The sequence below is a fragment of the Budorcas taxicolor genome, chromosome 2 (assembly GCF_023091745.1).
Source record: "Budorcas taxicolor isolate Tak-1 chromosome 2, Takin1.1, whole genome shotgun sequence".
Classification (NCBI taxonomy): Eukaryota; Metazoa; Chordata; class Mammalia; order Artiodactyla; family Bovidae; genus Budorcas; species Budorcas taxicolor.
Genome location: NC_068911.1, coordinates 117,504,768 through 117,527,838, shown reverse-complemented (window position 1 = coordinate 117,527,838; position 23,071 = coordinate 117,504,768). Strand labels below are relative to the sequence as shown.

At 40.9% G+C, this 23,071-nt stretch overlaps 1 protein-coding gene across 3 annotated transcripts in view; it reads left to right on the top strand.

Moving 5' to 3' along the window:
- CLASP1 (cytoplasmic linker associated protein 1) overlaps positions 1 to 23,071 on the top strand; it is a 274,154-nt gene that overhangs the window by 190,990 nt on the left and 60,093 nt on the right. For 2 of the 3 annotated variants that reach the window (XM_052658970.1, XM_052658963.1), the window contains 6 exons: positions 244 to 411; positions 6,449 to 6,556; positions 14,490 to 14,593; positions 16,443 to 16,466; positions 17,698 to 17,942; positions 19,661 to 19,724. In XM_052658970.1, coding sequence (XP_052514930.1) covers positions 244 to 411; positions 6,449 to 6,556; positions 14,490 to 14,593; positions 16,443 to 16,466; positions 17,698 to 17,942; positions 19,661 to 19,724 — 713 coding nt within the window. The remainder of the gene's footprint in view (positions 1 to 243; positions 412 to 6,448; positions 6,557 to 14,489; positions 14,594 to 16,442; positions 16,467 to 17,697; positions 17,943 to 19,660; positions 19,725 to 23,071) is intronic. The other variant, XM_052658975.1, reaches the window with a different exon arrangement.

Genomic DNA, 23,071 nt, shown 5'->3' with positions numbered 1-23,071 from the left:
GGCAGTCGTTTTTGTAGAATTCCATCATTCGTTCTTCTGTGTAAATATTTATGATAATTTGATGTTCTTTTATGCTCCTTCATTTTTAAAAAATATTAGTTATATTATCAACTAGAAAACTATTTTTACACAAAATTCTCTTGGTATTTGATCACAACTACTGTGTAAAGTGACTTCTGAAATTACTTTAACGTATTTCTTGATTTATGTTCATTATTCAATTTTGTTTTGGTTTACTTTTAGCTGGCAGCCGATCCAGTTCCCCAGGGAAATTGTTGGGAAGTGGTTATAGTGGCCTTGCTGGGGGTTCCTCAAGAGGCCCACCTGTGACACCCTCTTCAGAAAAACGAAGCAAGATTCCCAGGAGCCAGGGATGTAGTCGAGAAACAAGTCCAAACCGCATAGGATTAGGTAAGAATTCTCAAAGGTCTTGAAACACCATTCCCAACCTGGTCGTAAGTTTCCTGTAGGAAATAGCTATTTTTGAACTGAGGATGTCATTTTGTCTGTGTTAAAAAGACATTTCAGTGTGTGCTTTTTACAGAATGCAGCATGTTTAGTTTTCATTTATGACTAAAAAATATGTGGGGTTTACCTACAAAGTCATGGGAAAGAATCACACCGTTTTAAGCTTTTATGTTTGAGAATCATATTGTAAAACCTTAAAATTGGGAGAATGGGCAGGATTTTTTCTTCCCAGTTAGGAGCAGTGCTGCTTTTTCTTTCACTGAATAGCACTAAGTAGCCATTAATCTATGTAAATTTTCAAAAGCAATTTGTAGGGTCCACCTCTGGAGAAGGGCATGGCAACCCACTCCAGTATCCTTGCCTGGAGAATCCCATGGACAGAGGAGCCTAGCAGGCTACAGTCCACTGGGTCGCAGGGAATTGGTCACAACTGAAGTGACTGAACATGCACGCATGCAGGGTACACATTTATTTTGATTTTGATCTTCTCTAACCTAACTAGTGAAACTTACCATCAAAGAGTATGTGTAGTTACTTTTGCCATAATATTGTTCAAACATAAACATCAAAAAGAGGAAAACTATTTTGTGTTGGAGTATTTAGTTTCTTTGTAATAGTGTGTAGAATAGGGTGTATATGAATGACTCTCAGCAGCTCAACAGCCTCTTACTCTATTAATAGCTAACTTGTATGCTACCTTCTTAATAAAAAAGAAGTCTTTCGTAACATTTTGTGAAAAATCTGTGTTCAGACTCATATTTTCACCTCCTTTTTAAGAGTGAAAACCTACTAATGTGAAATCAGAGCACTATATTCTTTAGTCCTGTTGGCTTATCTGTCTCCTTTATTCATTTATCTTATCGACAACTTTTACATGAATGTTTACTATGATGTATTGGGAACATTATGAGACCGTTTAATTAGAAGAGAAATGTAATAGATTCAACTTGTGACTTCAAAGAACTTGTGGTCTTAGAGGCAAAAATGTGAGACTGTTTGACAGATATTCTGGCGGGTACTCTGGGCCATAGAACAGGAATGTCCTAGGGCCCTTGTCTGCCCCACTCCTCCCAGATTTCCTTCCAAGGCAGGCTTCCCAGAGAAAGTTGTGTTTCGATGAGGTATAAGGTGGTGATAGGTATGGCGGGGAGATGCGGAGAATGGTATCCTCGGGTAGAGAGGAGCCTGTGCAGAAGCGGTCAGACGAGAGGGAGCATAGTGTACCCTGGGACCTCTGGTGGGTCCTCTGACGGTAGCTGAGGAAGTTTGACAGGGTAGGTGGGAGATGGGGGCAGGACAACTGGTAGGGTCCAGCTCACAAATGTCCTTGAGGGCTGCCTGAGTGTCAGGAAGGCAGGAGCAGTTATTTATGAAGTAGCATCAATAGGATTTGGTTTAACCAACATTTCTGAAACAAATAAGAAATGTGATCAAGCCGTGGTTTTGTTAAATCTATGCAATGCTGACTTTCTGTGGGCATTACATCACATGGTCCTTGAGCTGAACAGCTATTTGGCTCTAGTAATGGGGCTACAACCAGAGAAAATACCATGACTGGAATTTCTAAATTTCAGATTTGTTGCTATAAAATAGATGGATTTAGTTCTGGTTTTGCTTGGGAAATACGTTTGATTTCAAATCTACGTGTGAAGTTTCAGCTGTCCTTTTTCCATAATTAATTTTTTAAGATTATAGAATGTTTCTTGGCAACCCAGATTTGTTTCATACTTTTAAAAATTATTTTTGGGGGGAGATTTTACCTTTATATTTACTAAAGATGCCGTTTTTACTGCCTTCTTGAAATTGGGTAAGAAATAATCCAACCTTGATTATCTAACCTGACTCTAGGACCTGGTAGTCTGTGGTCTTCACTGTGGATTGTGCACTGTGTATTGTGGGTAGTTGAAAAGATAGCATTTCATAAGCCTGTAAAAGAAGTCCTTTGGAACATCATCCGTCACAAAGAACTAAATAGGAGCCTGTTGCCTTCCAGACAGTTCTGATCTGAAACATTATTTTGAAGAAAGTTGTTTCCTTGGTGCTGATTAAGAGGATTAGTTCTGGGTGGAGTTTTGAGGTCATACATGCAATTCTGGTTAAAGAAGATATTTTAGGTAAATATTTGCACATTGTGAGAATATATATGCACAGATTATAAAAATATGTATAAGTAAAGTATATCTCCACTTCTTCCTCTGTTACTACTTAAAAATTCCATTTTATAGAGTGTCATATTAGCATATTTCTGTAATAGAGTGTATGCTTCTTCTCTCATTTAATATATACTGGGTATATGCTTTGTGTCTATAAACATTTGACTCATTATATAGCAACTTTAAATATAAATACTCCAAAAAAAGTTAGGAATATCTTTCAAGAATACTTTCTGTAATCCGCAAACCAGTTAATAGTTTTAATCATAGCTAAACTAGGCTTGGAATTTGCATTGAGAATTGATTCTAGTTGTCTGCAAATTATATTGATTCATCTATGCTTTTTTGTTTGAAATAATATTTTTTAACTAAATTTTCTTATATGTGATGAAAATGTCAGAAATCTTCTACTTTAGCATTTAAGGTTTCTTAAGCAAAATAGAATGTAATTCCTGTTGGTTAACTTAAGAGGCAAACCCTGCCATGTTTTTCCTTCTTGACGTCTATTACTTCATAAACTAATGAGATAGATGAGTGTATGTATAAATTGTTTTATTCTACTTATGATAAAGTCACATGAATAGCTGATATCTATAGCAGTTACATTTTGGAAGTTTGCCTTCTTTGTCCAACTCATCTATTGAAAAGTCTATAAAACATTGGACCCTCTGCCCCAAGTGTTCCATGGATATATGTTTAAAATGTTCTCTGACTTCCTGGTTAAATATATTTTGAAAAAATTAAAATTAATAGTCAGCTTTAGCTGTTAGATTAGACTACTGTGTGCAAGACCAGAACATGAAAATGTCTAGACTAGAGAGATGTTTCATGTCCTTCGTTTTGTTAGTTTTTGTTATTCTTCTGGTACTTCTGCTTTTGATAGGAGTTCTTATAGGATAGTACCTTGAAAGACAAGAGTCAGGGTTTCCCTTGAAACATTATAAAAATAGAGTGTCGCTCAAGAAATAAAAACTAGTCAGATGGTTTTTTCCAGGCTTCTCAGCATTCCTTGCAAGCACAGGACTTGACTCCATAAGAATGGTGCTTTTAGAAAGTTCAGGCAGCACATATGTTTTTATTGTCTCTTCCCCTCTGTCACCCCTTTGCCATAACAGATTCTTATGTAGAATGTTCAGTGTGGGCACTCAATGAAAAGACAAGAGTGATGCAGAATATTGTGTTTTAGCTTTGACCACCTAATTAATTACAGCCTGAAAAACTTTTATATACTTATTTTAAATCCTCCTTGTAGATTAGTCTTTGGAAATGGTTTACAAGTGGAATTTTTTTCCTCTTGTGTTTAATTATCCAATATTTGAACTGTTGGTTTCATCACTAAGTGTACTTTAATGAAGCTTAAAGTCATGAACAGAATTGTAAGCAGTGTTCTTTTTTTCCATACTACTGTTGCCATATGTTAAAGGAGCCAGTCAGCACAAATGGGTGAAAGACCCTTCTCTGGGTCAAACACCAGGACAGAAAACCTTGTTAGGAATTGTGGTTGCTGTTATTTCAGATCATGTCTGCTTATTCCTTCTCATGCTCTTCACTGTCTTCACAAAGCAAGCTCAGCCCACAGGCAGAGCAGAAATACCCCGTTGCTATAGTATACATGTTAAGGGTGTGAGAGCTGTGTAAAAATTCAGATGTGATCAGGCAAAAACTAGAAGAAAATGATTAATTGAGCATGCACATATGTGAAAAACCATCAGAACTGCTCTTCCTACTTTTTGATTGTGTTGGAGTAGGCAGTGGAATAGGACTACAGTTTCACATATGCCTTTCAGCAAGGAATGCAAGTACCTACATTATGTTCACGGTACCCTTTTTATTTAAATGGTGGGGAAACTTTCTCTCTCTTACCTTCCTAAGCAGAGGTGGAGGCCCAGAGAGGCTGAGTTGCTGGATCATTGAGTTAGCATGGAGCTGGAGGGGGCATTTATGCATTGGAAGTGGGATTGGTCCCCTAAGGATAAGCAATATGTCTTGCAGGTTTTAAGCAACTTGTCATTTATCGAAGGGGTCAGTAGATACTCTCTAGTTTTTTAAGGTGCTAAATTAAACATTTAGCACCTGTTGCCTTGGCTGTTATTGTAGAAGTTGTTCAGAATGTTGTCATAAATTGCTGATTCAGTCGTTAGTGCTGCTTTGAGTGAAAACCCAGGGCTTCCACATCACTATAGCAAAATAAAGACAAGTTTAGGAATTCCTGAAAGTGAAAGTGTTAGTACTCAGTCGTGTCTGACTCTTTGTGACCCCATGGACTGTAACCCTGCAGGCTCCTCTGTCCATGGAATTCTCCAGGCAAGAATACTGGAGTGGGTTGCCATTTCCTTCTCCAGGGGATCTTCCCGACCCAGGGATTGAACCTGGGTCTCCCGCATTGTGGGCAGAGTCTTTACCGACTAAGCCACCAAGGAAGACTGGTGAATCCCAAACGAAGCCCTGTTTTGACTGACAGCTCAGCTTGCATCCTGCACTTGACCTTGCCTTGCTCACCAGCACAGGCCCAAGCTTTTGGACATCACTTAGGTACCTTTAGGGTCTAATTCACCTCTGGCACTGAGCAGAGACCACAATAGGAAGTTGGTTTGGCTTTTCACTTCCACATTCTTCTAAGTCAGGCAGTTTTATGACTGGTTTGTAAGACATTCTTGTTATAGTTTGGCCATAAATCTACCTTTTCTCTAAAGTCATAGGCTATGCTCATTGTAATGTAGTAAACATGGCTATTTTCCCATCAGTGAATCAAGGTCATTTTTTTCTTACATTTCTGAGAAAGTCATTTCTGTCTAGTCCAGAATTAGTAGTTCCTCTCAAGACGGAAGTGTCTATTGTTCCCATCAGCTATCATGGAAGTGGCTACACGCTTTCAGTTTGCAGAGTCGTTTCTGAGTATTTTTCCAGTACTGCATTCCTGTTTTCTCAAAGTGAATTGAAAAATAAGGGCACCATGATCTTTTCCGAGATTTATGGCCAAGTTATATTAGCCCTTAGGCTTCATAGGATTCTGTCTTGTCAGCATCCTATGACATGAGAAGGTAATTAGTTCTGTTCAAGCCAGTGGCTGATCTTCAGCATGAGTATTGAAGGTATCAGGCCACTTGCCGTAGACTTAGGTGTGAGGCTGGGTGAGTGGAGGCACTTGGGGAGGGATGACAGGCAGATCTTTCTGGCTTCCCATAGAAAAAGCAGGAATTAATGTCAAGGCTACTGAATGGAGGTTATTGGACCCGATTCTTTATGTTTGTTGGTTTAGTAATTATGTTTGCAGCATCTACACGCTGGTTTGAAGTAGGCAGGTTCTGTAGCTGGGTCAGTCCTTGTGACGTCTGTTTGTAAAGACGGCCAGGCTGGGAGCAGTGAACCCTCTTAATTAGGTAAGTTCATGAAGCTCAGTGACCAGAGCCTTTATTCTGGTTTTTAATCCAAATTAAATTGTCTTTCTAAGGACCCATTGCATATGAAAACGACTATGGCCTTTTATTATCCTCTTGTGAAGAAGTTAAAGCCATAAAAACTGATCATCTCTGGAAGACTTTTTGACGTTGTATTTTCTGATACCAGTTTGCTCTTTGGAGAGCTTTCTTTGCCTTTCTCACCTTTAGGTGCTCTTTCACCTTCCTGCTGCAGTTCACAGCTTTGTGAGGCAGTGAGCAAGTTGAGTTTTGCCTATACCCCTCCTATTGTTGTCAGTGAGGCCCAAGCAGGGCCAGACATGGGCCATGTCGTGATCGTGCAAACGGAATGTGACTGACCGTGTGTGAGTTTCTCTGTCTTCATTAAACTTGTTCCCCTTCTCTGAAACCCCTCATGCTGCACGCTAGCACGGAGCAGCCGTATCCCTCGACCCAGCACGAGTCAGGGGTGCAGCCGCGATGCCAGCCGTGAGAGCAGCCGGGATACGAGCCCTGCTCGGGGCTTCGCGCCGCTCGGTGAGTACCCGCCGGCCGGGCACCCCGAGCGCCCCACCCCACCAGGCCCAACCACCAGCCTCTGTCCCTCCACCACCGTCCCGTGAGCCTCTGCTCTCCATCCTCTTCCTGAGCCACCCTTCCTTGTACCCCTCTGCATGCTCAGATTTTGGCTTTCCCAGTTTTTATTTATCAGAGGGAAAAAGCACCACCCCACTCTGTACTGTTGTCACTTGGGACCGCTGGCTTCTGGGTAAGCCCCCCTGTGAGGTCATTGCCAGTGCGAGGTGAAGCTCAGCCAGAGATCACTGTGCTTCAGACTTGAGTGAACTCAGGGCGTATCCGCAGTCGTTGAATTTCTACAACTTGTTTTTAATCTTACAAGGGATCAGTCCATGTGTGAGTCACTTCAAAGAAGGACAAAAAGTAAAATCATGGTAACATTTAGAAAGGTACACATGTTCACTTTGGGGGTAGGAACGTTAATCAGAAAAGCAGCATGAATATCAGCTGTCCTTCTGTTGAATGAGTCCTTTCAAAACTTTCTTTAGAGCAGTCTACAAATTGCTTTTGGATAAACTGACAAGGTGTATGTATAGCACACCTCAATGTTCACTGTTAATTATTAAGAAATTTTCCTTTTTCCTGGGCTCCACAGGCTCTTTAATGTTTGTGACCCACTGCCACCCGAGGACAAAAAAAAATCACATTATTTTCTGGCCATGGTACATTATAAGTACTTACTTCTGATCACCAGTTGGGTGCCAGTTGGAGCTGTCTGACACACCCCCATTCAGTTTTTCTTATAGCCAGAATTTGTATTTTAACAATTTCTAGTATTCAGGAAAAACAAGATAAAGAGAAACATGTATCCTTTATAGATATTGAATTTACTTTTTCTGTTTAGTTTTAATAACCCTGCCTTTCTCTAAAATGGACATATACCTTTTCACTTTGCACTGTCAACACGTATTTTCACAGAAAAGAAATGTTTGTGTTCTTCAGTGGTTGTGTTCTAGTCGTTTGGCATATTTCGTGCTGTGCGTTGTCTATTTTGTCATGATAAGCATGCAAGTAAGGTAGAAATCATCTTACAATGCTTGGGCCTAGGCCTTAAGTTATTATCTGGAGCTGTGAACTTCAACAGCCTGTTATTTTGACTCTAAGTATGAGGCAGGTCTTTCAAATATAAAAATGTCACCGTGGAAGATGGATGGTGGAGCAGAAGCATTAGGTCTTAATATTTTCCCCTGTCTCCTTCTGATACCATACACTTCTTCCCCGGATCTTTTTTTCCCCCAAATCAAAAATTAAAATCTAAATCTATTTCTTCGTGAACACTGTCCTTCGTGGAGTTCTCAGAAAGAGCAGGAAAACGGATGCAGGGCCCTCTAGACAGTCCACCAGACTTGGTGAGGAGATACCTGTGTGAGTGTCCTACTTGCTGAGCACAAGGGCCTGAGAGGGGCACAAATTACCTGGAACCTCCCAGCTCTTGCACAGCAGTCTGAAGTGTTAGATCAGAATCCTCAAAAAAATCAGAGGCAACAGTGATGATTTTTTTCTGTAAGAGCTGGTTATTTTTCCTTTCAAATTATGGCTGTGTATGCGTCCTTGTTCACGATTTGACCTTCCAACTAACTTAGACTTGAACACTGCAGTCTGTTCATTGGTCATTTTGTCTCTTAGAGGCAGTCCAGTGTTTTTATTTCACTCGGACATAGCTGTGTTTGTTACTGCCCGTGGAAGCAGCCTTTGTAACCCTGGCATGTGCTCTGTGGCCCAGGCGAGACTGGACTCTTGAGGTCCTCGCTGGACTCTGAGGAGCTGAGGGCCCAGCTCCTAGTTTCCGCTCCGGACAGCCCGGGTTGTGATCTGTGTCATTGCTGCTGCCACAGCTGGAGATGTGGCCACGGGTGCTTCTCTTTTGGATAATCTCTAGCCACCAGCATGGTCTTCTGTGTGGTCAGGGCAGGAGTTAACATCTTTTCAGCTCAAGTTTTAGACTGTGCCTTTTTTGGAGCGGGGGAGTTTAAATCTATTTATAAAATTTCTGTCCAGCTCAGAACAGCAGCAGTGCTTATATGTCCCGGCACCATTCTGAGCAGTCAGTGGGCACATAACCCTTGTGGGTCCTGTTCAGCCTCTGGGACAGGTATCATCGCCCCTCTTTTGCAAATGACACAACCGAGACTGGGAGAAGAGTCCACCTTCCCCAGATCACACGGTTCTGACTTCAGAGCTCGGCTGTTCCTCCACCTCATCTGAGGCGTCTTTCTCTTGTTCCTCCAAAGTGAGCTGAATGCTTTCTGAGGCCTCCCCAGGCCCAGGTATGGAGAAAGCACCCTGCTTGGCCGTGTTTCCAGGCTTGACCAGAGTGCCTGAGAATTCATGTGCAAACCCCAGAGATTGCTGCCCCTTAGAGAACCTCCTGTGCCCTTTAGAGGGTGTGGTGTTTCCTTCTTATTCTCATTCACTGTATTATTCATTTTGTACCCCCTTTATAAATTAGTGAGATTTTGTATTAGTGCCCCTTTGAATCAACTTACATAGCCAACCTTCACTTTTTAAAAGAAAAGGAACAGAAGTAACTGTTTTGGTGACTGCACATTGGGTTTGAGTTTGTAGGGTGGTTTTTCACTTGTAGTTTTTGGCTGTGCTGGGTCTTTGTGGCTGTGCAGGCTGGTTACTCTCTAGTTGTGGTGCACGGGCTTCTCATTGCAGTGGCTTCTCTTGTTGCAGAGCATGGGCTCTGGAGTGTAGGCTCAGTAGTTACTGCATGTGGGCCCCTGTGGCATGTGAAATCTTCCTGAACCGGGGATCAAACCTGTGTCACCTGCATTGGAGGTGAATTCTTAACCACTGGACCATTAGGACATCCTGTATTTTTCTTAAAAACTTGTTTTGGACCATTTATATATATTAATATATATTTAATATAATAAATATATTAATATATATTTAAATGGTTACGGTAACAACTCTTGGGAAGATTAAGAGCTCTAGGACTCTGCTGTCAATGAGGCTTTTACTTAAGTGGGTCCACTTGGATTCCATTGTGGGATGTTCACTTGAGCACGTGACAAAGAACTCATTACATGACATATTTGCATAGACTATTCTGTTGAAACAGAACCAAAGGACAGCTTCATAAGAAACCTTCAGATCAGGTGTTGCTTAAACACTGTTTCCAGTTTAACGATATGATACCATTGTGCTTGTTTAAGAAATGAGTAATTTGTTTCAGTCTTACACAATATTTTGTCAGTTTCCTTATTTAAGGAAAGTGATTATTTTGTAATATCTGTTCTAGAGCTTGCTGACTTATTTTTGTGCATCTTGAGAAATTAGGGATTTTCTTTTTCTTATGCATGCTGATAAAAATTTATCCTCACTGACCAGGTGACCTTTGCTGTTTAGTATCTCTTATCCTGCAGATATGCATGTTTCATAAAGTGACATGAGCTTAAATAAATAGTTATATTGAAGAGTTTGAGGCTTTACCATTCCATGAGTAACTGTGTGTTAGCATTTGAGGTTTCTGGGCTCTGGTTATGCAGGTGGAAGGCAGCACGGCTTAATGTCACTCTGGGAAACCTGTGAACTTCCTGTATTGCAGTCACTGTGTTCTTTCCGAGTAATGATTAGAAGCATGTTACTTTTTTTTCCCGCCTGAGGTAAGAAAAAGCCTTATGTTGTGTGGTATTCCAGTCAATAAATTCAGGTTTGGACCCAAGCCTGTATTTCATAATTATTTCTAAAAGTCGTTCCCTGCACACGAGTCTGGAGTTTGGTATATATATTCTCAGATTGATGTATTGATGTGATTATTGTGAGTATTTGCTAGTAAAATAATATTTAACATCTAAGTGCAGAGTTTATGCTTGACCATTGCTGTGACCACCAGCCCTGTGCTTCTATTGCTACCACGGTTTATTCTGTGCCTGGCACTGTTTCAAGTGTTTGATGTATAAGCTCTCTTAATTCTCTTAACTCCCAAGAGGAGGGTACCACTGTTAGCCCCATTTTACAGGTGAGAACTAAGACACAGAGAGGTGTAGTACTTTGCCCGAGGCCCATACAACTAGTTGTGATCTGACTGGGACCTTGCCCTCTCGCACCCTCCATGTGTCACAGAGCTGGTGCTCACAACCAGAGTCCTGAGCTGCCTCTCCAAGAAAGGCTGTTAAACTTACTGCAGCTAACTTTCCAACAGTTAAACAGTGAGGTAATTAATAAATAGGATATTTGTGCAACAGAACAACAAACATGTTGACTCGGGAAAATGGAATTATAGTTGTTGACCCCCCCCTTTTATAAATCAATCAATTTTTGTTCTGTGAAGCATAAAGTATTTTATTATTTTTTAATGATGTATAGTTGATTTACAGGGCTGTGTTAATTACTGCTATCCAGCAGAGTGACTCAGTTATACATTTATATACATTCTTTTGTTCGTATTCTTTTCCATGATGGTTTATTGAACCTAGTTCCCTATGCTGTACAGTAGGAGCTTGTTGTCTGTCCATTTTCTATATAAAAGCCCCCTTCCTGTGACTTCATGCTGTTTCTGTTGAGAGAACATTGTGAACTTCTCTGCTTCTGTATATGGTGCATGGTTGCGTGTGCATTGCATACCGACGAGAGGTATAACCCATGCTGCTGCTGCCCCTCCGGTGTGGCCCCTGACGTCCTTCCTGTGCACAGTCCCCGGTGGCCTAGTGGCTCCTGTCGCGGATGTGCACCTGAGGTGTGGGCCGCTGGGTGCACAGGCCGGGGATCGGCGTTCGCTGTCCATTCATCTCCAACACCATCTCTTTTCATGAGGAAGCACGGCTGTGTGGGGAGCAGCCCTCGTGCCCTCCGGCCTGTGGCCGCTGCTGTCTGAGGTTCTCATGTGTTAACCCTGTGGGTGTTGCCGTTCCTTTTACCTGCAGCCTCTCGACGTCATTCCAGGTCCACTAGTGCTCTCGCCACGGCTGACTCTGTGGGGCAGTCAGGTGAACACGTGTTCATGCATGCCTGTCTCACGCTCATTGCCACATGTGTTCCCATCTTTTTCGCTAGCAGTTGGCATGGATGCACCTCATATTTTTCCCCCCTCAGTGTGCTTCTATTTTTTTAAGTTGTTGAATGTTTATGGTTCTGTTAATAGGCTATAGATGCTTTGTAGCTTGTTTGACAACATCATTTATCTAGTGTTCATATTTATGTTAAAACAGAAGAATGGGGAAGCACTTTCGCCCTTGCTTTCAGTCCCTCCTGCAGGAAAGCAGGAGCCCCAGATAGGTGTCCTGAGTGTCCCTAGGAGAATTGGGGTATGGACCTCATGCAACAGAGGCTTTTGTCTCTCAGTCTTTGCTCCCAGTAAAGTGGTGTCTATGAATGCTAGTTATTCCTGTACAGTTTTCATTACTTGGAGGTACTATTTAGTGACCACATGTTCAATTATAGCATACTCCATTTCACATGGATTGAAGGAAGTAGATTGCCCTGAAACTTTTATGGAAAAACAAGTCATTATGACGATAATTAAGTCAGGCCAAAAGTAGCCTTTGCAGCCTGCAGACCCGAAACACTGCCTCAACCCCATTAACAATACCCAAATGCCCTGGTTGGCCATTAGGGCAGAAAGTAAGCAAACAGTAATGCTCAATCTGCCAGATTTAACTGGCATCATTTTGATAAACTAATAATCCCTCATGACTACAGTTTTATCAACCGAGTACGAGGCATCATCTCTTAAATCTGACTGTTGATGATGACAACTGTGACCAGTTTACTGAGTTAGTGTCTCTGTTTTTTTCTCTAAATGAATCACCTATGATTTTATTATGTGTTCTTTGATTAGGACATTCCCCTAAAGAAAGATTATGGGCCAGGCAGAGGGCACAGTATATGAATCCATCTCTTGGAAACTGAATGGTACCAGAGAGAACATAGAGCAGATTTGGGTCTGGTGAAAACAAAAGGCTTATAAATTTTCTTCACTCCAAACATTTCCCCTTAAGATTTGAAATTCAATTATCTATGATAAATATCTGCAGTCACCATGTGTGGTGAAGCTATACACATCTGAGAAGCACAGAATAATTGCTTTGTTCTTACAGTTTTAATTTTGTGTCTGAAGAATCACTCTTATCCCTGGAGCAAGATTTGCTGGCATGAGATCTATTTTTTTTTTTTTTAAGATTATGTTTTATTTAAGTTTATGCTGGGTAATTTCTAAATGGCTTATAACTGGATTACTTTCATTCTGTTACTCATAAATCCCTTACTATCTACCCTTTTTTAATGAAAAAAGAGAAAGACTTGAACAATGATCATTTATAAAACTGCATCATAAATCTCAAATTTCTAATTGTTTCATATTTGAACTGATCATTTATATTATGTACAGAGATATTGATTTTATATAGCATATCACCTTTTAAACATACACATAATGATGAAATTCAGTATAATCAACAACTGCATTAAAAAAGGGGATAGTATAACATGCAACTTTTGTTTCTCTATAAAAATTCATAATTGTGTAACTTTTGATTAGTAGTTAAATTTTTCCCCCATTCTGTGGCAGTGGAAGATATGTTTCAAAACTGACAATTTTTAAAAGCTAAACAAACTTTTAAAGTTCACCAGGTTGTAGGTGATGTCTTGTTTACCTATCCAAATTTTAAATATATCGTTTTATATCAATTATGTAAGACAGACTTTACCTTTCTGTCTCTCTCCCCTCCACCAGATGCCTCCATTATTAGAAAATGGCAAATACAGAGATTTTCCTTGTCCAAACAGTGTCTTATTTGTTAGTGTTTTTAATCTTAACATTTTAAATAAGAATCATTTACTGGATTGCTTTGTCTTGAGCTGCCACAGCGGTGAGCAGCAGGGACTCACAAGGGCAGTGAGTTTCGAGTAATCTGTCCAAATAAAGCCCTGTCCTGAAGTGAAAAACCCTTTACCAGTGGATACCCTTACCAGTGTGATTTACACTGACTTTCTCCTGCCTTTAATCTCAGCCTTTATGAAGGAAGGCTGGACAGTTCATGTAAAGGGACTTCTAAAAGTTAGTCTTTTTGGATTCAGTGCTTTCACTGCCAGAGGCACGGATTCCATCTCTGGTCAGGGAACTAAGATCCTGCAAGCCTCATGGAACAGCCAAAGAAAAAAGTCTTTATTGTCCATGATTGTTAATAAGCTTATAATAGTTGTTTGAGCCACTAAAATTGGAAAATTTTTTGCATTTTGTCCATTTTGTTCACACATATAAAGATTATCATTTAAAAATCCTTTGAGGGACTTTGGAAAAATTTATATTATCTGAATGATTAATGTTTTGCTTTGAAGATACTAGCTTTTTGTGGTGAAGATTAAAAAATTTTAATATATTGACTTTCAAATAACCTTTGGTGACACAGGCATTATGATGAACAGATGTCTAAAATTAATTGGCCTTAATAACAAACAGTAGTGACAGTAATGAAAATTTGCACAGAGATCAGTGTAATACATTGGATTCAAATTTTATCTGTTTATTACATATTGCATTAGAACTCATTTATCAGACCATAGAGCTTTCTAATTAGTTTGACCAAATATCAGGGCTTCTTTTGCCGCTAGAGAGAATGCTAAATAGATGAAAAGTCTCAACTCATGGCCCAGTTCCCTTCTATTAGTTCCCCTCTCCAGGCCTATATCTCAGCACTTTTCCAAACTAATATTTCATTAAAGAACCGTTTCAATTGTCAGGATGCAGTCATATTAAATGTGAACATTGTAACCTCTGCCACTGGTAAACAAGTCAAGTGTAGTTGAAACTACAAGCCAATTGCAGTAAAAACTGTCCAGAGATTTTTCAGTGTTTCTGTCCAGTATGGGATGAGGCAAAGGCCATTGCAAAGAAATGAAAACATTTGAATGACATATATTTTTGCTTTTGTTTTTTACTTAGACCGCTTTGGGCTCGGCCAGGCAGGAAGAATTCCTGGTTCTGTGAATGCCATGCGGGTTCTGAGCACCAGTACAGATCTGGAAGCTGCTGTCGCTGATGCTTTGGTAAGAGGCCCAATGTGTGTGGAGTCTCTTTGAATTACTGACCTACATTTTTCTCTGTCTTCACAGGAAGTAGCCTCCAAATCAGGTCACTAAGTCTTCTTTGATACTCTTTGAGATCGTGTAAATATTGGGTAAATTTAGATTATTATTGCTTTCTTCTTAAACTTTTAGCTCTGTACGTAAGTGAAAACTGGCCTTTTGAGCCACGTTAACGTCAAGAGTGTCTTCTCTGCTCTTCAGTAACATGGAGGTTGGATGACATCAGGCTTCTCTGATGTCATTGGGTTTCTTTTCCTTTTTTATCCATTTTTTTTCAGCATTTCCTTTTGGCCCCTTCTTTTGCTTCTGTTGCTTTCAGGGCTTTGATGGCATAGCCTAAGCACATCATTGTATAATAGTAGGTCTTTGTGGTTTGAAACTCTTGCATTTATTCCATTACTACCACTAGTTGTTCCGTATGATTTTATTTGTTTGAATGAGTCCTTAAGTCATTATTTACGGAAACTTTCCCAGATTTTAAGATGAACTCTTTGAGGATATGAAACACTAGTGGAGTATGTTGTTTCTTGCATTGTTATAATGTAATATTTTAAAAAGCAATATAAAGTGATTAGCGTTCCTTAAATTTATGCTTCTAGAAAAAAGTTCCTCAGTAGAATCAGCTTGTGGTCAATTTGCCTTATAAAGATGCATTTCAGCTGGTAGTAACACAGCCTCTTGTTTCTTCTGGTTTATGTGCTCAGCATTTAAAATAGACATGCTTTAAAGAACTGTCTGATCTCTGGTCTTACTTGTACTGTGTCAAGAGAAAAGCATTATAATACCCTGCTTTCAGACCCTGAGGTTTTAAATCCAGCCCTGTTTTCATTTGATCAAAACTTTATAGTGTGTGGCTTCAGGGATCCTACCTTTTGTCCCTCCTGGCCCTCCCTCGTTTATTCCTGCTCAGCCAGGTTTCTCTGACAGACATCTGTGAGCAGGCAGTCTTCCAGTCTCCTAGTGTTTTCCTGACGAGGGCTGCCCCGCCAGGTCTGTTGATCAGCCTTGGGTGTGGAAGGACTCTTCCTGGCAGGTACTGGAGTTCAGGATAATTGCTTTAAGTAGGACTTCAAGAGCCCCAAGTTGGAGAGTTTATGAAGCAGTTTTCCTTCCAAGTTGCAGCGTTTAGAATTTGTTTCTTACCTATTCCGGGACTTTAAGAAGTGGGAACCAGTGAGGTGAGAATTGATGGATGTGCAAAGCCCTTGGTGAGACAGCACTTTGGTTGGGGTGGGGGAAGAGGGGAGGGCCGTGTCTCCTTGTTCCTTAAAGATCTGCCCCAGGAACACTGCACAAAGTGCCAGGAGGCAGAGCAGGACTCAAGAGTCTGGGCTTTGCCTGACTTGGGCTTTTCTCTGAGTTCTGGCTCTCCTTACACTCCCACTGCCCTTATGACGTTTTGTCCAGACCTCTTGGTCTCTCCCCATGACCTGCTTCAGAAGACAGCGCCATGATGCTACTCAGTCCCTGCCTCACAGAAAGGAAGTCCCGGGACAGAAGCTTTCCTAGGAGCAGACGACAGAGTTAATAGCAACATTTGGGATGTGCCTCAGTGGTGTGGGGAGAGTTTCAGCAAAGAATTATAGAGGAGATACTGGAAGGTCTCATAACAGGTGCAAGAGGGTTAGGAAATGCCATTGTGAAAGCGTTCTTTGTTATTTGCTTGATATGAATTGCTTGCTAACCTGTATTTTTAGTTTGCTAATATATGTTTTGCTGTACACTTTTGTTGCAAGAACAATCCCCACATATGCTTCTGACATAATTCTCTATGCTTTTTCCCCATCCTTCAATATTTTCCTGCCTACAGCTGTTAGGAGACTCCAGGAGCAAGGTACCAGTGCTTTAACTTTTGTTTTATAACTTTTTTTTTTCTGTTGTGAGTATATTTCCTTTAGGAGATGGTAAAGCAACAAAAATGTAGCCTAGTGTAGAAGTTCTGTTCTGAACTGTGATTTTGTGGAAACTAGTGGTGCTTTTGCTAGTGATAGAACTGGTCATGTCTCACGCGTGTTTGAGCGTTGTTTTCCAACATCAAGTTCTGCCCGTTATGCTACTAGTGTTTCATTTTACTAACCTAGGTTTTGTCTCTTACGTTGTTATTATTTCATGAGTGGATACATTCAGCATTTTTCGTATCTTAGGAATCTAGTTCATGTATAAGTGAGATGGCCGTATAATTATCATCCTAACAAGGATACTTTTGAGTGTGAGGGAGGGTGCCATTAATAATTATATGGGGACAGTAGGTGGAAGGCAGAGCTGTCCCAGGTAAGTGGTGATGTGTGTACAAGCCACATTGCTAGGAAGTTACATTGGTGCAGTTTAAGCCCGTAGCTACTTGTTTTCCTCTTAGAGAAATTAAATTTTATCTGTTTTATATTGTTCTTGCTATATAATTTGGGGATTTAACTTAATATTTTTATATTCAGGGTAAGAGACATGAATGAAGTGGGTATTCTAGTCTAAGGAGGCCTATTAGTGTTGTAAAACTGTAAGTCATTAATAAAAATGGTATAGAGCTTTTGAGAATCCCTTTATATAGGACACTACACCACTGACAGTGCAGTGTCAGATGTTCTTACGGGAGCATGAATTTTCAAACAAATTTACTTACAGACCATGCTCAAGACAGGTTGCTTTTGGTTGGGGAAGGGTGGTGGGCTCACAGACTCAGTGTGTCAGACGCTGAGCTAGGCTGTGCAGCATACAATTCCACTTAATCCTGACAACAAGCCTGTGAGAAGGGCGATGAGTATTATCTCAGGGGAAGGTTAGGAGGCTTTCTGAAGTCACATGGCGGGTCCATGTACTGCACTAAAGATCACGCTCCTTCCTCTGCTGTGGGTGCTCTGCTTACTGCTCGCCCTGCCTACCAGAAGTCTGCTGTTCTGGTTCCGTTTCCCTAATCTGTAAGCAAAGGGAAGGTGTGGGTGCATGTGCCCATGTGTGTGTGTGTGCCTGTGTGTGTGTGTGTCTACATTTAACTCTTCGTTGTTGATGTTGTGTGGTGAGACTCATGTTGCCTTTCCATTTCTTCCCCGACCCCTCCTTGAATCTGGCAGAAGAAGCCTGTGAGGAGGAGATATGAGCCCTACGGGATGTATTCTGATGACGACGCCAACAGCGACGCCTCCAGCGTGTGCTCGGAGCGCTCGTACGGCTCCCGGAACGGGGGTATCCCCCACTACCTGCGCCAGACTGAGGATGTGGCTGAGGTGCTCAACCACTGTGCCAGCTCCAACTGGGCTGAGAGGAAGGAAGGGCTGCTGGGTCTGCAGAACCTGCTGAAGAGCCAGAGAACGCTGAGGTAGGGTGGGAGGCCAGGTTCCTTCAGATTGAGCCCCGTGTTACACGCATGGGGGCCTGACACGGATGTATGGTCATCAATGGGGCAGGCCCAAGAGAGGCCCGGATGGCTCAGATGTGCCCTGTGCCTTCCAGAGAACTTAAATATTGGGCAGACATTCCATAGCTTATTAGGTCTAGGAAACATTTGGTTCACCATGGCTCAGATTTGTCTAGTAGGTGTTTTGAGAAGACTCAGAACAGTTTGTGGTTTAGGTAAAACATAAAAACAACTCTGAAGTTAGTACAGTTTGTTTACACTTCAGAGGCATGGATAAAATGATGCCAGTCTCAGTCTAAAATGTTTTCATGTGCATATGTATACGTAAATATGTTTTTATAGATTTCCAGAGTAAAGACACTCAAACGGAGAACTCCAAAGTAGTACAGCATTATCTCTAGAATTGATAATTTTTGCTTTTGTTTTTGTTCCTGTATTTGTATTTCATAAATTTTCTAAAATAGGCATGTATTACATATACCAAAAACACATGTTTATAACATACTTCATCAGATCTAAGGTACCACTAACACACCGTTATTTTATATCTAAGAAGAAATACTTCTTATAAAACCATGACAGTACTGATATGTTATTGATGGCAGGGTGAATCTCATGGTTACAGAGATATTTGAACTATAGTCTGTTACATTCTTTCGATAAGTTTTTTAAGCAATGCTGTGAGACTGGTTACGTGTTTCCGTTCATGGATGGCTCTGCAAAACCTCTGTGAGCATGGATTGACGAGTCACTGGGCTTCAAGTGTGGCCGTCTGTAGTCAGTGTGACCCCTGCCATACTCCTTCCTGCCACCTAAACTCCCTGCCCCCCCTTTATTCATTCCATTCTGTGCATGCACGTTTCTGCTGAAGTGTAGGTCACCTCTGGTGGTCTAGTGATCTGTCAGAAAACAAATACGATGAAATGTCCTTATTCTCCAATAATCTCCTTAATTCTGGTGGCCCCAGTTTCTTGGTTCTTTGTGTTCTCCAACTATCCATTGAATAAGCTCTAGGAATCTGTCAATTAACATTGGTCTGGTCTGGATTTCATTGTCAGTGATGTTAAAAGGACCACTGGATGTGAGAGGGGATGGTATGGGGAAGAAGATAACACTTTCTGATCAAACTTTGAAGTACAGACAGGATTCGGTAGTGCAGTTCAGGGTAAGAAGTGTCACCGGGGCACTGATGTGGAGTGAGTATGTGCTTGACTCAAGACGCTGTAGCAGGTAGATAGTTAGCAGCGGTTTGTTGTACTGAAATGAGTATAAAGATATCACAGTACTTTGACTAAAACAGAACTGAGACTAAAATCCAGGTCTGTCTGACCCTGCTGCACATGCTTTTCTGAATTGATCCGACTACCTTTCATCTGTCGCATGTGGAAATGAAGTGAGCAGGATTTGGCGTCTGGCTTTGCCATATGTGCATGTGTGTAAACTTATGTGATCACACTCTGAGATTCAGTTTCATTTTAGAACAAGACCAGAATTGGTGTGATTTCTTATTCCTGTGTAATTCTGTCAAATTAAAATTCAGATAATTCATTTGTAGAAGAAAAGGTATAACATAAAAATTATATAAAACATGTTACATGAAATAAAAGGATTTAGAGAAGCTGTAACTACTTTCAGTGTTGACTTATTAAATATTAAATTTTTTTCATTTTATTTCCTAGTCGAGTAGAATTGAAAAGATTGTGTGAGATTTTCACCCGAATGTTTGCTGACCCTCACAGCAAGGTAAGGTCTGAGAACCTGCCCACTTGTAACCTCTCTGCATGTCCTTCTATATAATGCACTGCTTCAGAGTGGGAGAACAGCCCCACCATGCAGTGTAGCCCTTCCAGACTTATTTTAACAGTAGTTTCTGTTATATCTTTTGAAGACAGAATTCTTAGAAACTTCTCTTGTCCATACAGTGTCATTAATAAAGTGCATTTCAAGTAAGGGTTACCCTGGAGAGAATCAGATGTAGTCTTTCATTCACTCAGCGAACAGTTTTGCATACTTCATGGAAGTACATAGGCTGGATGCTAGGATGTAACAGTGTTTTATAATGCCTTTTTAGAAAGTTACAGTAGTGAAGAAAATAAGCAAGTATATAAATTTTTTTTGGTACCCATGTAGAATTTGTCTGTATAGGACAAGATAGAAAGATGATAGCATTTATAGAATGAATTTACTGAAAAGCCACATCAAATATATCTCCAAATAGATTGCCACTTCTAAGAATTTGCTAGATGGTGGCCACCCAGCTGATGCCCATGCCTCTGGGGGCACTGAGGGCCACCTTTTGACAAGGGCTCCCTGCTGAGTACCCCAGAGTGAGAGACAAGCCCTTTCTAGGAGTGGAGCTGAGAGCGAGACCCTTGACAAAAGTTTACTCAGAGTCTAGATTTTAAATAAAAACCAGAGTTTGGGAGGAAGCCTTTGAAGGTGTTAGATGGTTTTAGAGAAAGAAAACAAGAGGAGTGAAGATATCAGGAAAGTTAAAGGGTGGATAAAGAACCAAAACAATCATCAGTTCAGTTCAGTCGCTCAGTCATGTCCAACTCTTGCGACCCCATATACCACAGCATGCCAGGCCTCCCTGTCCATCACCAACTCCCAGAGTTTACCCAAACTCATGTCCATCGAGTCAGTGATGCCATCCAACCATCTCATCCTCTGTCATCCCCTTCTCCTGCCCCCAATCTTTCCCAGCATCAGAGTCTTTTCAAATGATTCAGCTCTTGGCATCAGGTGGCCAAAGTATTGGAGTTTCAGCTTCAACATCAGTCCTTCCAATGAACACTCAGGACTGATCTCCTTTAGGATTGACTGGTTGGACCTCCTTGCAGTCCAAGGGACTCTCAAGAGTCTTCTCTAACACCACAGTTCAAAAGCATCAATTCTTCGGTGCTCGGCTTTCTTTATAGTCCAACTCTCACATCCATACATGACTACTGGAAAAACCATACCCTTAGCTAGACGGACCTTTGTTGGCAAAGTAATGTCTCCACTCTTTAAAATGCTGTCTAGGTGGGCCATAACTTTCCTTCCAAGGAGTAAGCATCTTTTAATTTCATGGCTGCAGTCACCATCAGCACTGATTTTGGAGCCCCCCCAAAATAAAGTCTGCCACTGTTTCCACTGTGTCCCCATCTAATTTTCATGAAGTGATGGGACCAGATGCCATGATCTTAGTTTTCTGAATGTTGAGATTTAAGCCAACTTTTTCACTCTCCTCTTTCACTTTCATCAAGAGGCTCTTTAGTTCTTCTTCACTTTCTGCCATAAGAGTGGTGTCATCTGCATATCTGAGGTTATGGCTATTTCTCCTGGCAATTTTATTCCAGCTTGTGCTTCATCCAGCCCAGTGTTTCTCATGATGTAGTCCGCATATAATAAGTTAAATAAGCAGGGTGATAATATACAGCCTTGATGTATTCCTTTCCCGATTCGGAACCAGTCTGTTGTTCCAAACAGTTCTAACTGTTGCTTCCTGACCTGCATATAGGTTTCTCAAGAGGCAGGTCAGGTGGTCTGGTATTCCTGTCTCTTTAAGAATTCTCCACAGTTTATTGTGATCCACACAGTCAAAGGCTTTGGCATAGTCAATAAAGCAGAAAGAGATGTTTTTCTGGAACTCTCTTGCTTTTTCCATGATCCAGCGGATGTTGGCAATTTGATCTCTGGTTTCTCTGCCTTTTCTAAACCAGCTTGAACATCTGGAAGTTCACGGTTCACATATTGCTGAAGCCTAACTTGGAGAATTTTGAGTATTACTTTATTAGCGTGTGAGATGAGTGCATTGTGCAGTAGTTCAAGCATTCTTTGGCATTGCCTTTCTTTGGGATTGGAATGAAAACGGACCTTTTCCAGTCCTGTGGCCACTGCTGAGTTTTCCAAATTTGCCAGCATCATATTGAGTGCAGCACTTTCACAGCATCATCTTTTAGGATTTGAAATAGCTCAACTGGAATTCCATCACCTCCACTAGCTTTGTTTGTAGGGATGCTTTCTAAGGCCCACTTGACTTCCCATTCCAGGATTTCTGGCTCTAGGTGAGTGATCACACCATCATGATTATCCGGGTTATGACGATCTTTTTTGTACAGTTCTTCTATGTATTCTTGCCCCGTCTTGTTAATATCTTAGCTTCTGTTAGGTCCATACCATTTATGTCCTTATTGAGCCCATCTTTGCATGAAATGTTCCCTTCGTATCTCTAATTATCTTGAAGAGATCTCTAGTCTTTCCCATTCTATTATTTTCCTCTATTTCTTTGCACTGACCACCGAGGAAGACTTTCTTATCTCTCCTTGCTATTCTTTGGAACTCTGCATTCAAATAGGTATATCTTTCCTTCTCTCCTTTGCTTTTTGCTTCTCTTCTCTTCACAGCTATTTGTAAGGCCTCCTCAGATAGCCATTTTGCTTTTTTGTGTTTCTTTTTCTTGGGGATGATCTTGATCCCTGTCTTCTGTACAATATCAGAAACCTCTGTCCATAGTTCATCAGGCACTCTCTATCAGATCTAGTCCCTTAAATCTGTCACTTCCACTGTATAATCATTAAGGAATTTGATTTAGGTCATACCTGAATGGTCTAGTGGTTTTCCCCACTTTCTTCAATTTCAGTCTAAATTTGGCAATAAGGAGTTCATGGTCTGAGCCACAGTCCGCTCCCGGTCTTGTTTTTGCTGACTGTATAGAGATTCTCCATCTTTGGCTGCAAAGAATATAATCGATCTGATTTCAGCATTGGGCATCAGGTGATATCCATGTGTAGAGTCTTCTCTTGTGTTGTTGGAAGAGAGGGTGTTTGCTGTGACCAAGTGCGTTCTCTTGGCAAAACTCTATTAGCCTTTGCCCTGCTTCATTCTGTACTCCAAGGCCAAATTTGCGTGTTGCTCCAAGTGTGTCTTGACTTCCTACTTTTGCATTCCAGTCCCCTATAATGAAAAGGATATCTTTTTTGGGTGTTAGTTCTAAAAGGTCTTGTAGGTCTTCATAGAACCGTTCAATTTCCATAGAAATTGAGAAAACCTAAAATCAACACAAGCAAATCTTAAAGTACTTGATGCGCAAGCTTTAACTATCCTAT